The 12,955-nt window shown below is 49.3% G+C and overlaps 1 protein-coding gene across 1 annotated transcript; it reads right to left on the bottom strand.

Annotated features, from left to right (window-relative positions):
* Window positions 1-1,449: 1,449 nt before the first annotated feature.
* On the bottom strand, window positions 1,450-12,150 carry ZNF598 (zinc finger protein 598; the record flags this gene model as incomplete). Its single annotated transcript, XM_009866235.1, has 11 exons — window positions 1,450-1,832; window positions 1,961-2,105; window positions 2,828-2,963; window positions 3,878-4,641; window positions 5,220-5,292; window positions 5,709-5,886; window positions 6,852-6,973; window positions 7,681-7,898; window positions 8,757-8,968; window positions 10,503-10,632; window positions 12,038-12,150. Coding segments are annotated over 11 exons (2,439 nt in total), but the record flags the coding sequence as incomplete, so codon positions are not given.
* Window positions 12,151-12,955: the final 805 nt, after the last annotated feature.

Below are 12,955 nucleotides of genomic sequence, written 5' to 3'. Positions count from 1 at the left end.
CTCTGGTGGGTTGCCGCCTGGCCGCTGCGATCGGTGGTATCGCGACACCGCCCCCGGCAGAGCGGGTTCACGCAGTTTTTAGAAAGAGCCACGCAGGCAAATAATTCTCCCTGGCCCGTGCTGCCGAATGTGGCACGTTGGGGTGTTCCAAACCAAATGGCAGTTACTCGGAAAAGAAACCAAAAGCGGTTTGCAGCCTGACAGCGAGAAAAATAAGGCAAGGAGAACTTTCTGGAGCCAGGACGAGCTCTTCGGTAATACTCTGAGCTCGGTTTTGTAGAACAGATGCAGTACTTTGTCACTACATAAATTAATCTCAGCTTTATTCTTACCTGTTCAAAATAACTAACCCTGGTCTGGCAGGTTGGGAGGAGATCGGACACTGAATTCCAGGCGGGAAAGCGCGCTGTGGCGGGGAGACCTGTCACTCCACCGCACCGCAGACTCGACAACGAGCGTGTTCCCCCCTCGCCTCCAAGAGGTGGAATTTAGAGCTGCCGAGCGACATAAAGCTACCCCAGAGCGGTGTCACCGAGGGTGGTAAAACCTGACCAGAGGCAGAGCTGTCAACAGAGAGATGCACTGAAAGGCACTGCAGAGAAACACGGTCAGTGATCAGCAGCATTTAATGTCCCCGTTTGCTGTCGTTTGGAGCTATCACCATTAATACATCCAAGAAATTAAGAAACATGGCAGTCATTAAATAAAATCACCGTGAAGGGCGCTTTACGGCGAGTAAAGCCTCGGGTCTACATGCAGTGCTACAAAAAAAGAAGTTTCTCGAAAGAACACGTTACAATAAAAAGGTCAGAGGCAACTTCGATTCTCACGGTCAACTGATGGCACAGCCCAGTCCAATTCTTCAAGTAGTGGAATTTGTTCCGTTTTCAGACGGGAATTTTCTTTTGCCCAACGTTTGCAGACACGCAGCTGTAACGCTCTCCCTCACCGGTGAGCAGCAGCTTTGCTTTCCCTGCACCTTTGTACCCCTGACTACTCTGATCTCCATGGTCACAGAAACAGCACAAAGAAAAAAATCAATAAAATAATAAATCAGGCTGTTAGAGAGTGAAGCCACTTCTGCTTCCATTCACGTCAGTGACTCATCATCTCCTTCCCAACCACCCCCCCAAGAAAAAAACAAACAAAAGAAAGAAACCCCCCGACACCAGATGCTTATTCCCCTCTTGTGTCCCCTGTCAGTCTTCAGATCAGAAAGTATTTTCTCAGCTATTGCATGTTACAGGAGAAAGGTGCCCCCCTGCCTGCCCCTCCCCGCCCCGCCGCCAACTTCAGCCTAATTCTACTCGTTTCAGAAGCTCAGACTTTGGACGTTAATTTGCTGCGGCCCCGTCCAGCGATCCCTTGGCGGGGGATTTCCCGACAGCACCGCGAGGGCTCTCCAGCCGCACGACACCCCCCAAACCTCACCCCAAAAAGTGCATATTCAGAGAAAGCAACTGTTTTATTGGTCTTCGGGAAAGCTAACTGATGATTCTGCTGATGGCTTGGAGGGAAGGGAACTCCTCGTCCTCGATATGCAAAGCTTTGTGGGTGACAAGGTCCTGCTGCGTCAGCACCTGCTTGCACGTCGGGCAGATGGAGCAGTCGAGATCGGAGTTGGAGTCCGTCTGCCAAACGTTCTTTTTGTTCTTTTTGGATTTGTTTGAGCCTTGTTTTTCTTTGACTCTGAAATCGTTGTGAGCGGAAAGTAGTTCTTGTTGCTTAACTGTGTCCGGCAACAACACCAACAACTCATTGAAAATTTTCTTGAAGTTATCGCCAAGCAGTTCTCGGCAACTTTTGTAATACTGGGCTGCAGAAATCAGACCCTTGAGGGAAAAGAGAATTGGACTGATTAGTGGGGAAAAAAAAATAATAAAAATTTAACCCCCCTCTGGGATTAAACTTTCTCCCATGGAGGACAGGTTCGGGAATCGGAAGGTTCTTGCCCACTCACCTGTCTGAATTGTCCAGAATGAGTTTTAAATTTATTGAACTTGGACTCATCACTTTGAAGGAATTCTTTAATGGATTGGATTAACTGAATGTTCCTTTGCTGGAAGTTTTCGGGTATCAAGTATGATCCGTGACGGGATTTTGGCCTGTGTTTGGAAAGACCAAAAAAAAAGTGATTTTAGCATGGTGTTACGCAAAAGGTATTTATTACATGGCTCTTCTCTTCCCGAGGGTCTGCTGGCCCCCTTCTCCACCCAACTGCACGTGAGCAGGACACAGCTTCCCTCACGGGACCACAAAATGTGTCCTGTGAGGTGCCGGATCCCATCCCAGCTCTACCTGGACAGAAGATTTAAAATGCAAGTTTTACGCAGCCTCCACCAGCTCTTTTGTAAGCCGGGCTCGCTACAAAGACGTCAGCAACAAACACCTCCCCATGAATAAAACCAAGCAGACTCGTGCAGACATCTGTATTAAACCTGCACGCGTTCGCTCTTCCCCTTTTCCCACAAATCCATCTCATTAGGCCAGAGACAAAAAGATCGAAGCAACGAAGGTGCTGAGAGGTCACCGAGGAAAAGGGGCGTGAGCACCTCGCTTCTGGGACTCGGACAGAGTCAATAAAAACGTTCAATACGTTGAAGCTGCAGATTCCCAAATAAATCTAGAAGAGGCACGAGTTGTCATTCCCCTTCACCCACACAGTGCTTGGGGACAACTCCCCTGAATCCAGCCCGCGGGGACCCCGACACGGCCGCACCCGTTCCGAATAATCCCCTCGGAGCGTTTCAAGTGTCGTTGGAAGCCCGTACGACGTAGCCGGGCCGCGACACGTGAAGTATCTCTAATTCCAAGGACTCGTACTTACTCTTTCAAAGATGTAGTGACAGGTTCGGAGATGTTGGTGGATGGAATAACAGCAAAACCTGGAGGGGGTTTACTAACAGGCACCGACAGTCCCGGAGGCGGAGGAGGACTCTTTAGTAGCACCACAGTGTTAAAGCCTGAACGGAAGAAGAGACCGGGCAGAACTCAGAGCACAGATCGGTGGCACCCACGTGTTGCTGCCTAAAATTAACACCAGGGGGTCTGACATACTCTCCAGAAGCACATTGGTATATTGGGAAAAAAAACCCTAAAAAATTAGAAAGGTGGAAATCCGTTGCTTTAACAGGTCAAAAAGCATTTTGCAGTGGCTGATGTTACTGTGCAGAGAAAGCGCTAGAGTTGTTCGTTTGCTTTTTCAATGGAAAATAATTAAAACACACCCAAACCGCTCAAATTCGTGATGGAAAACACTCGCGTGAACAGAAATCGCTCCACAAGTCCCAGCGCTGCTCGGCTTCGTGCCGCAGTTGTAGGGTACTCGACCAAGCAGCGTCTTTAAGAGCAAGTCAGCGATGCTGCCTTCATCAAAACCACCCTCAGCCACATTTGTTGCTACATTACTCCAATTTTACAAGGTTACGGCGCTGCTAAAAGCGAGGCCACTAAACCCCTGCCAACACAGTGCACAAAACAACCACGCAAGCCCAGTGACAGGCAGGAGCAGGCAGAGGTCACGGCTAAAGAGAGATTCCCTGTGCCTGCGGGCGCTTCCAAACTAGACCTTAAAACCACAAAAGCACGGAGGAGTGTCAGTGGGGACTCATCAGAGAAAGAGCGGCAGGTAAAGATGGGCTGCTCGGCCGGGAGCGGACACATCCCACCACTGCCACCGCTCTGGGTATCACAGAGGACACTGAAGCCCACCCGGGTGACCCAGATCACCTTTTAAAACGTCAAAGCTTTAACCCAGCCCATGGTGGCAGAACTGCTCCTCAGAGAGCCAGAAGGAGCGGTTTATAGGTCTCGTCCGTTGCCACCTTTCTCTTCAGTTACCCCTCCAGCAAAGCCGGCTGTGCCCTGCGGCGCTTACCTGGTGGCGGGGGCATCCGAGCTGATCCTGAGCTCCCAAGAGCTGGGAAATCTTCCTGAGGTAAAGGGCATTGGTTAGTCACTGTGGGCTTTTTAAGGCCGGGGGGCTCTTTGGGCGTACTACAGATCCCTAACGATTTCTCCAAATGACCATTCGTGACAGCTGCGGATCTGTCGGGGGCGTGAAGAGCAGAGGCCGCGTTCGACGTCCGCTCCGCTTCCGACGGCTTTTCGGTCGCCAACCTGGGAAAGGACGTCTCCTGCGAGAGGTGCGGCGACGACGGTCTCTGCTTCTCAACCCCCATCTTCTTTTTCTTGCTCACTTTCGTAAAAGTTTGTGAGGTAGAAGCTGCCAGCAAGGACGAGACGTCGAACATCGTTGGCGTGTTTCTGATCTCCTGGGTCGTCAAACCGCCGCCGCCGTCTTCATCGTCCGACTGAGAGAGTTTATTGCTCTTCTTACTTCCTTTAGTGCTGCTCAAGGAGGATGGTTTTTTGGCTACTTGGTTGACGCAGGGGTTGCTGATGGCTTTGACCACGTTTTTACTGGAACTGTTGTTCCAGGCAGACGTGATGTTCGTCACTGTTTTGTTGTTAGGCCTCGGTTTGGACACCAGAGCTGGGAAATCCTCCTCTTGGAAAGCCGTTTTCTTTGTGGTCGCTGTATAGGTCAAAGACATCCCGGCTGAGATGGTGGGAGCTGCTGAGGATGACAAGCTTGGGAAATCTTCTTCTTTAAGCTTAACTGCCGCGAGCTGGGCAGAGCTGGGAGAAATAGCAAAGCGCAGTCCATGACGCCGGGGCTGCAGGGGCAGGACAACTCCAGAACAAGCTCCGCACCCGTCTGCACCCTCCCTCAAATTGTCACCTAGGGTGGCACAGCCGACCCGATGGGACGCACTCAGGCTCACAAAATGTGTCTGGAAGGAGCCTCCTCAGAGAAATCGCCCTGGCCCTGCCGTGGTAGCGGCACAGTCTTCTCACCCCTCAACCAGAGCGGTGCAGGCGGGCGCATTCAAGCTGCAAAGCCACCATTTTAATCAGCATCAGGCTGAGATGATGAATTTTTAAACTCAGAGTACACGGCTTCTCCAAGCCATCAGGTTAAAAATGGTCGGAATGGAGAACATTGAGAAACTCCCAGAAATGGCACCACCGAAAGAGAAACCATGAGCTGAAGCAAGGGGTGACGCCGTTCCCGCAGCCGACCGGCACAGGAGCAGCTCAAGGCAGAAGTGGGCCAGGGCAGAGGGGAAATATTTGTAGTTTAAAGTGATCTATAAAACTATTTTGTTTAGAAACGCAGAACCTCAGTTTCTAAATCTGCTTTCTCACCGACTTACCCTTGGAGAGGTCCCACTGCTGAACTAATTGCTGGGAAGTCATCTTGGCTTAAAGCACCATTAGCAGCTGCTTCTTTTGGAGCATCGGCAAAAAGAGCAAAGAAAGGTTTTTAGCTACAATGCATTCATGTCAGACTGGAAGCTCTCAACAAACCCGACAGCAGCATTAAGAAGCCCTATTTTCAGCAGCCGATGATGTCAACTGTGACATTCCAAAAAGGACAATTTAAATCCAGGCATCGCTATTTCCTTCAATTAACCGCCTTCACTGTGACGTCATCGCACACTGGAAATTGCCCCAAACCAGACCCCTGTCAAAGTGGTTAAAAGGTTGCTTCCACCAGCCGTAAATGATTACTGGGAGTAACTGGGTCTGAAAAAAGGGGGAAAACCCAGCACAAGCATCACAGTAAATCGGTTCTTGCACGCCAGAGCAGGAAACGCCACGTTCTTATCGATTTGGACGGAACATTGCGGCGCAACCCTCACCTGTAGCGTCATTCAAAGACTTTGGCACGCGTTTGGAGCCAAGCGCTTCAGAATCCCTCGAGTCGTCCTTTTTCCCTCGACTGCTGCCGTCCTCTTTGTCTTCTACCCGTTTTTTCTCCTCTTGACGTTTGGCTGCCACGGAGGCCCTCACTGCTGCTGCAACATCTCTGTCTTCTTCCTCCCTAAGGGACAGGGCAGATTTTTTACCCAGCAGCTTCCTCTCACTCCAGCTGTTCTTCTGCTGCCACCTGCTGAGAAGGCTTAAACCAAACCCACCCCTCCAGCACTAGAGGCCGGCAGCGTTCACCCCCTGGGGTTGGCAAATTCTGTGTGTGGTAGTAACAATTCAGGCCAGGAGGATTCCAGGTGAACCAGGGACCGGGGATGCAGGGGGACGTTCGTCTCTCCCATTCGTTTTAGAACGTCTGAAATCATACTTGGGGGTCACAGGAGCTCTTTGAAACGTGGTTTGTCGTGGACTCTCAACACACACCAACACCTAAGCCTTTACAGATGGACTTTTTTCCCCCCCAGTGAAAGCACCTGTGACAAACCAGCTGAGCGTCCAGTGAGAAAAAGGGAGAAAAGAAATAAAATAGATGTGCAGTAGGTATAAAGCGCTCGGGTCTTGTGCAGATGAAGAGACACATAAACGCAAAATTTCATTTCACTACTTAACTCTCTTCTTTTTACAAAGCCCTCAGTCTGGCCCCACCGAGATCTGTTAGTTCAGTGAAAAGCACGGTTACTCACACCAAAGAGTCCCTTAACTCTGCATATTCTTGCCACTGATTTCAGAAAATCTGATTTAGAAAAGTTAGCATAAAAACAGTTGCTGAAATTAATTTTGGATCTTGAGTTTATCTAACCCACAAGCTGAAGACCACATTGTTTGCTCCCCGTGTCAAGTCCAGAGAGATGAATCTTCACACACAATAATTTCACTTTGACCAAGCAGGCAGTCAGCCCGCAGGCTCAGCCCGAAAGCTTCTCCTACCCTCAACGAAGGATTCACTACGAGGCTTCTGAATTTTTGTACCCGCTTCCCTCCTACTGGTCCACCAAAACTTTGTTAATAGGTAAGTAAAAGAAGCAAGATGAAGGAGCAATAAAAAAAAAAAAATCCACAAAACATCATGCTACTTGCCTCTTGTATCTCCAGCTGCCTCTTCTGTTTTGCTGACTTCCTCGGCCGCCCAGCCTGGCCGCCCTCCCTTGCCTGTTGTACCGGTCAACTTCTTCGTAGTCCTCTGCGCCCACAACACCTAAACAGGGAGGGGGGAGCGTTGATCACAGTTATTTCTCTAATCCAAATAAAAGTGAAAATATACCAGGAGAAACCAATCTACCTTGATTTCCTTCTGATGGTTAAGCAGTCTACATGACCTTTAGGACTGCGACATTAAAATACATTTTACAGGACATGGATTCCATGTGCTGTAACCCACGATGGGAGTTTTGAGTAGTTTTGGTTTTATGCAGAGACTTCTCTACAAGAAAAGCTCGTGGGTATGTGGAGCTCTGTGTCCCCAAGTGGCTACACCACGCTGGGCTCAGGCTCTATATTCAGGGCTAGTTTGCACTAACCCTGATACAAGGCATTCGGGCAATTACAAACTGGAGAAGTCGGCACTTTTCCTAAAGTTATCATCGCTAAATCCACACATAGAAGGGAAAAAAAAAAAAGTAAAACCATTTAGGTAGGAAGAGACCTGTGGATGTAACCTGGTCCAGCCCCTCACTCAGAGCAAGGCCAACTCCGAAACAACGTGAGGTTGCCCAGGGCCTCGTTTAGGCAAGTTCTTCAAGGACAAACTCTACAGCTTCTCAGGGTCCTGTTCTGGGGTTTGATTCTTTACGAAGAGGGTGAGCACTTCCCAGTTTGGCAACGATCACCAGATGTTCTTGAAAACCTCGCAGCAGCTCAAAACGAACACGTTCGTGCCTGGCCTCACCCTCGCCCCGCGCTTACCCTCGTTCCTGCGCTGGTGCCGCGGCGCGTAGTTGAACTGCAGGTCTATGTGGCGGTTCTGCCGGGCCTCCGCCCGGCTCTTGCTGTGACACGCCGTCTTGTGGGCTTTGTAATCGATCTCCGTGCGGAAAGCGTGCGTGAACTGCTCCGTGCTGCACCGGCCCTCCTCGCACAGGAAGTGTTTCTCGCGGAAGTGCTCCCGCAGGTATTCGTAGTCACTGGGGAGAGAGAAGAGGCCGAGCTGCGACCTTCCCCGTGGATTTTAATAACGGGACACGGCTGCTCTGACAAGGTGAAGCCAAGACAAGCCCAGACAGTTGGTTCTTTCTCCATCCCCAGGCAAGCTTTCCAGCTTAACCTACTTGTGTGGGTTCACCTTACAGTTGTTAAACTAAACCTCCCGGCTGCTGCTCCTCATCCCCAGCTGGAGCAGGTTAAGACATATTTCATAAAAGAAAATTTGCTTCTATCTGCTTTGCGTGGGAACTTCAGAGCATTAAACACCCCACACAGCTGCAGACACCTGCTGTGATGCTGCAAAAAACCACTTTTAACACTTAACATTAATGAAGAAAAGTTTACAACATGAATGGGACAGAAAGCAATTACCCCAGCTGTTAGAATCCTAGAATGTCTTAGGTTGGAAGGGACCTTAGGGATCATCTCACCCAACCCCTGCCATGGGCAGGGACGCCCTTGACCAGCCCAGGTTGCTCAAAGCCTCATCCAACCTGGCCTTGAACATCTCCAGGGAGGGGGCAGCCACAGCCTCTCTGGGCAATCTGTTCCAGAGTCTTGCTGCCCTCGCACTGAACAATTTCGACCTAAGATCCAACCTAAACCTGTTCTCCTTCCATTTAAACCCATTTCCCCTTGTCCTGTCACTGGACACTCTTGTAAAAAGTCCTTCCCCAGCCTCCCTGTAGGTTCCTTCAGGTATTGGTTTGAGGAGCCAACTTGCCCACGTTCTTTCAGTCTGTCTTTGAGCGCTACTTCCCCCAAAATCACGAGCAGAGCCGAGCAAATTTTCCTCACAGTCTAAGCTACAGAACGAGGAGTAAACTGCTCGCACAAACCTGTAGTATTCCTGAGCACCGTCAGAGTCACAGAAATGACAAAAATAATGATCTCGCCTTAGGTGTTTCAGCAACTCATCGTTATCCAAGTAACGCTCGTCACAGAATTTACACAAGGGGTGCCCCCGATGGGAGGTGTCGTCTGGATCTCCGTGGATCCGATGACGGGCGAGGTCCTTCCGAGAATACCATTTCCGTTCATAAGTAAAGATCTGGAGGGAAAAAAAAAAACCCAACATACATACGTGCACTACGTCTTGTGAACACAGAAGGAAATGGAATAAGCTGAGTTGTGCACAATGTGTTCATCTGTAGGAGTGGAGGATTCGGTTCAAAAGATGCAATTTGACAACCAACACCTAAAATTTTCAGTGAATGGGGAAACAAAATTCAAGCGATAGATCCCAATAAAATCTAACTTGCACTTCCCTCAGTTTGAACGTCAGAAATGGATCTGATTCACCTTTTTCTCTTCCGTATTTTTGCGTGTGTGTTAACATACCACAAGAAACTTTAAACTGTAACCTCTGGTGGGGAAAAAACAGCAAAGAAACCCCCATAAAGCCGAAGGGAGCTGTTTACATTCCTCAGACAGCAACTACCCCAAGACAGCCACATGCAGAGGATAAAGCTGAGCAAACGGATTTCTATTACGAGCCCATCTTCCGTCTCTACCAGCACGGGAGCTATTTTGGTAGGAAGGGTTCTGAAGCTGCCAAAAAGATCCTGGGAACAGAGTATCCTTTATTTCTTGCTTGGAACAAGGACTGTTAGCTTCTTCTGGGAAAAGGTGACGGACTGAAGCTTCTGTAAGTTTAAGAACTTCTTCTCTGTGGGGACTAGTAATACAGAACTTCCTTCTGTGAAATAAAAACATCCAAAATATTCTGAAATTAGAAGCCAACTGTGGCATCGCGGGGTAAATGCGTTGTCTCCGATTTGGTATTTAATTGGTTTCAGAGAAAACAAACCCACGTGTAACGGGTTCTAAAAATACGCGTTCACGCATTAAATTCCCTCCTACAACAATAAGAAATGCTGACAGCTATTAGGCACCGAGGTCAGCAGCCCTACAGTTCATTTCGCAGCAGCTGCTGATTCCGTCTGACGCGTAATTCAGCGACACAAACACCACTCTGGCTCTGGGGAAAGGTGAAATTCTGATTTTTTCAGACTGGGAGAACGCATTGCTTGACTGACATAACAGCACCTGTTCTAAGTAAAATTTGGGTGGGGTTAAAATACAAAAAGAGATGAAGGCGGTGATGGCAGGATGAGTAGTTTTAAGGTTTAATACACGTCACCTTTTCAGACATAAGCCAGCTCAGCTTTCCAGTAACTGTTTTATCTTTAGCAGGTTGTAAAATACATTTTAGAACAGCCCCGGTCACACCCTACACGTGTAGATCAAACGCAAAGGACTGCAACAGCGAGTTTCAATTTCCAATCGAGTCAACAAGATGCAGGAAATTTGCTTTGAACAAATACGCAAGATAACAAAAAATAACGATCTTGCATTAAATCAGCAAGATGGACTCTGTTTATGATTGAACTGTAAATGTTACGTTGACCCCGAGCTGAGAAATAAATCCATCACGCCGTGATGTGCTCCGCTTTCTGCACCAAATATCTCCTGAAGTGACAGCTTTAGCTTGTAACACTATTGTGAGCATAAGTCTTAATAAAAATCTCTCCTGTGACACTGGTGACAAAGCCTGCCCACCCCTTGGGATCGATACCTCTCACCTTTAAGTGTTTCACGCAGAGTTTGCAGCAGAAGAGCTCGTGCTGCTTCCTCATGTGCTGCTCCAGATCGGCGAAGGTGTTGAACGGCTTCGCGTCCGGGCACAAGGAGCATTCGTGCTGCAGCAGCTTCCTGAGGGACGAGGAAGATTGTCTTAAGATTACGCGATCCCCTCCCTCAGCAACCCGATGGAAAAAAAAACCCCACAACAAAACCCCGAATGCTCGGGCAGCGGCAGGCGGCTGCATTTTTATAGCTCCCCCAGCAATTTGTAAGGAGGCGAGGGCCCTGCCTGCACCAAGGCTACTTCATCAGGTGTGAGGGACAGAACAGAACCAAATTACACCGAGGCTCCAAGGCTAAGAGAGGAGCTGAAGAGATTCAGAGTAAAAAACATGAAAAAAAAAAAATCGAGTAAAAAAATCGAGCGGATAAACATGCAACGAACCTCTTGTTTTTTGAAGATATATGCAACATTCACATCCAGCTGAACTCTGCTGAAGGATACAGCGGGGGGAAATAAAGAATTGAAATAGAAAAGGAGAGGAAGAAAAAGAAAATGGAAAAAAAAACCCCAAACCCCAAGGATTGCCATCAAGAGCTGAAGTGGGAGCACCGGTCTCGGCGGGAGAGCGAGATCTCAGCACCCCTCCAGAAATCACACCGGCAGAAGCGGCTCCCACAGCTGGCGTGTGAGGAAGCACAACGTGCTTCCAGCCCATTCGGCCAAAGCTAAAGCCACTGCCTGACCCCGCAAATACGAAGTCCCGCTAAACGGTAAATGTATGGGCAAACCCCAGCATCTCAGCCCAAATCAGGCTGGATGTAATAACGCCCAACTCTCCACAAAAAAGGTCCCGCTGCCTGCAGGGTGTCATCTTTCTTCCCCACTCTTTTGTCCTTTTATCTGCTTTTAATTATCTTAAGTCCTCCCAGTGAAGCACATTATGAGAAATACTTTCGGAACACGATGCTGATGCCGTATTTTTCACTCTACATTGGATTTTTACTTCACCCTTTTTCTCTCCCATTTAGAATTAAGGCAGATGAGGTTGCCCTTCTCTTCGTACCATGTTCGACACAATTGGTTTTGATCGGCCCTCATGCAGCATGGCAAGAACTACAATTCTTAACAGTAACTCAGTCTTTACCCCCTTCCACAGCAGCCACATGAGGAATGAAAACCCTTTCGGGAGAAGTTTGCTGCTGCTGAAGGAGGAAAAAAGCAATTTTTATTGATGCTCCTGCCTTACATGCTACTGAATCGGACGCTCCAGCCGCGAGGAGCTGCTCCCTTTGCCGACCGCGGGACTTAGCGGCCACGCCACCGCGCTGAAGCCACCCTCAGCTCAGTGACTAATGCCCACAGCACGGTGACTAACGCCTGCAGCACAGCAGCCACTTCACCCCCATGAAAAAGAAAACAAAACCAACATAACAATACCCTGTGCTATTAAAGCATGCACTTCCTGCCACGTAACGCAGATAAGATTACGTCACCGCGGGGATACGCTACGGAAAGGATCCCAATACTTACCTGTACAGTGCATAAACGTCTCCATCCATAAAATAAATGTCGTATTTCTTCTCATGCTGCAGCTGGTTAAGTGCTATTGTTGAGAAAGACGTGAGCTTCCGTCCGAAGACAACCTGGAGGCAACACAAGAATCAGCGAGAGCAGGCTCAGGCTGTGGGATTCCACATAAACTCCTCCACACAAGCTTTATCCGGGAAGGAACTCGCTGCAGCCTGGAGCTTGGACAGTGCTTGCAGAGCTTTGGGTCAGTCCTGGCTCGTCGTCACCATCCCCAGTTACTGGCCCCACTGCCGCTGTCACCACTCCTTATCACTTCACAGCGAGCGAGCCAGCTGGATCAGCTTGGCCTTTGGATTTTGAACCAGATTAGGAAACTCTTTTATGGCGTGTTTTGCCACGGCTGCGCTAAGAGTAAATACCTTTGGCCAACTCAGCCCTTTGTGCGGCGAAGGCCAGCCAAGAGCCCCGCACTCAGCCCCCTCCTGTCTCCTGGTGGCAGAGAACAGAGCGAGAAGGGACATTCCTCAGTGTCTGACCGGGAAACCACCGCTCCTTCTTCCCTTAGCTACCAGGAAAGCAAGAAACAAATCGCTGCATCGCCTTCCCGATTAGTTGGGCCGCACGCTCCTCCTCAAGAACAGCTCAGGGCTGCTCCCGCGGACCTCCAGCGTCTCACTCCGCAGCCGGTCCTGGACTGACGTCCTCCACCAGAGGCCACCTACCGCCAGGCCACTCCAGTGCACATTCCCAGTTTGGGAACGGCCAGGGGAGCAGCAACATTTGTGAAACGGCCGGAGTTACCTGCACCAGCTCAGAAAGGCTGAGACACAAAGGCCTTCCAGCTCTTACGGTGACCACCCTAGGCCTAGAAAAACTTACAACCCTAACAAAAGCATCCAAGCCTATAATATGCACATA

The sequence above is a fragment of the Apaloderma vittatum genome, unplaced genomic scaffold (assembly GCF_000703405.1).
Source record: "Apaloderma vittatum isolate BGI_N311 unplaced genomic scaffold, ASM70340v1 scaffold10663, whole genome shotgun sequence".
Lineage (NCBI taxonomy): Eukaryota > Metazoa > Chordata > Aves > Trogoniformes > Trogonidae > Apaloderma > Apaloderma vittatum.
This window is presented reverse-complemented; position numbering and strand designations above follow the sequence as displayed.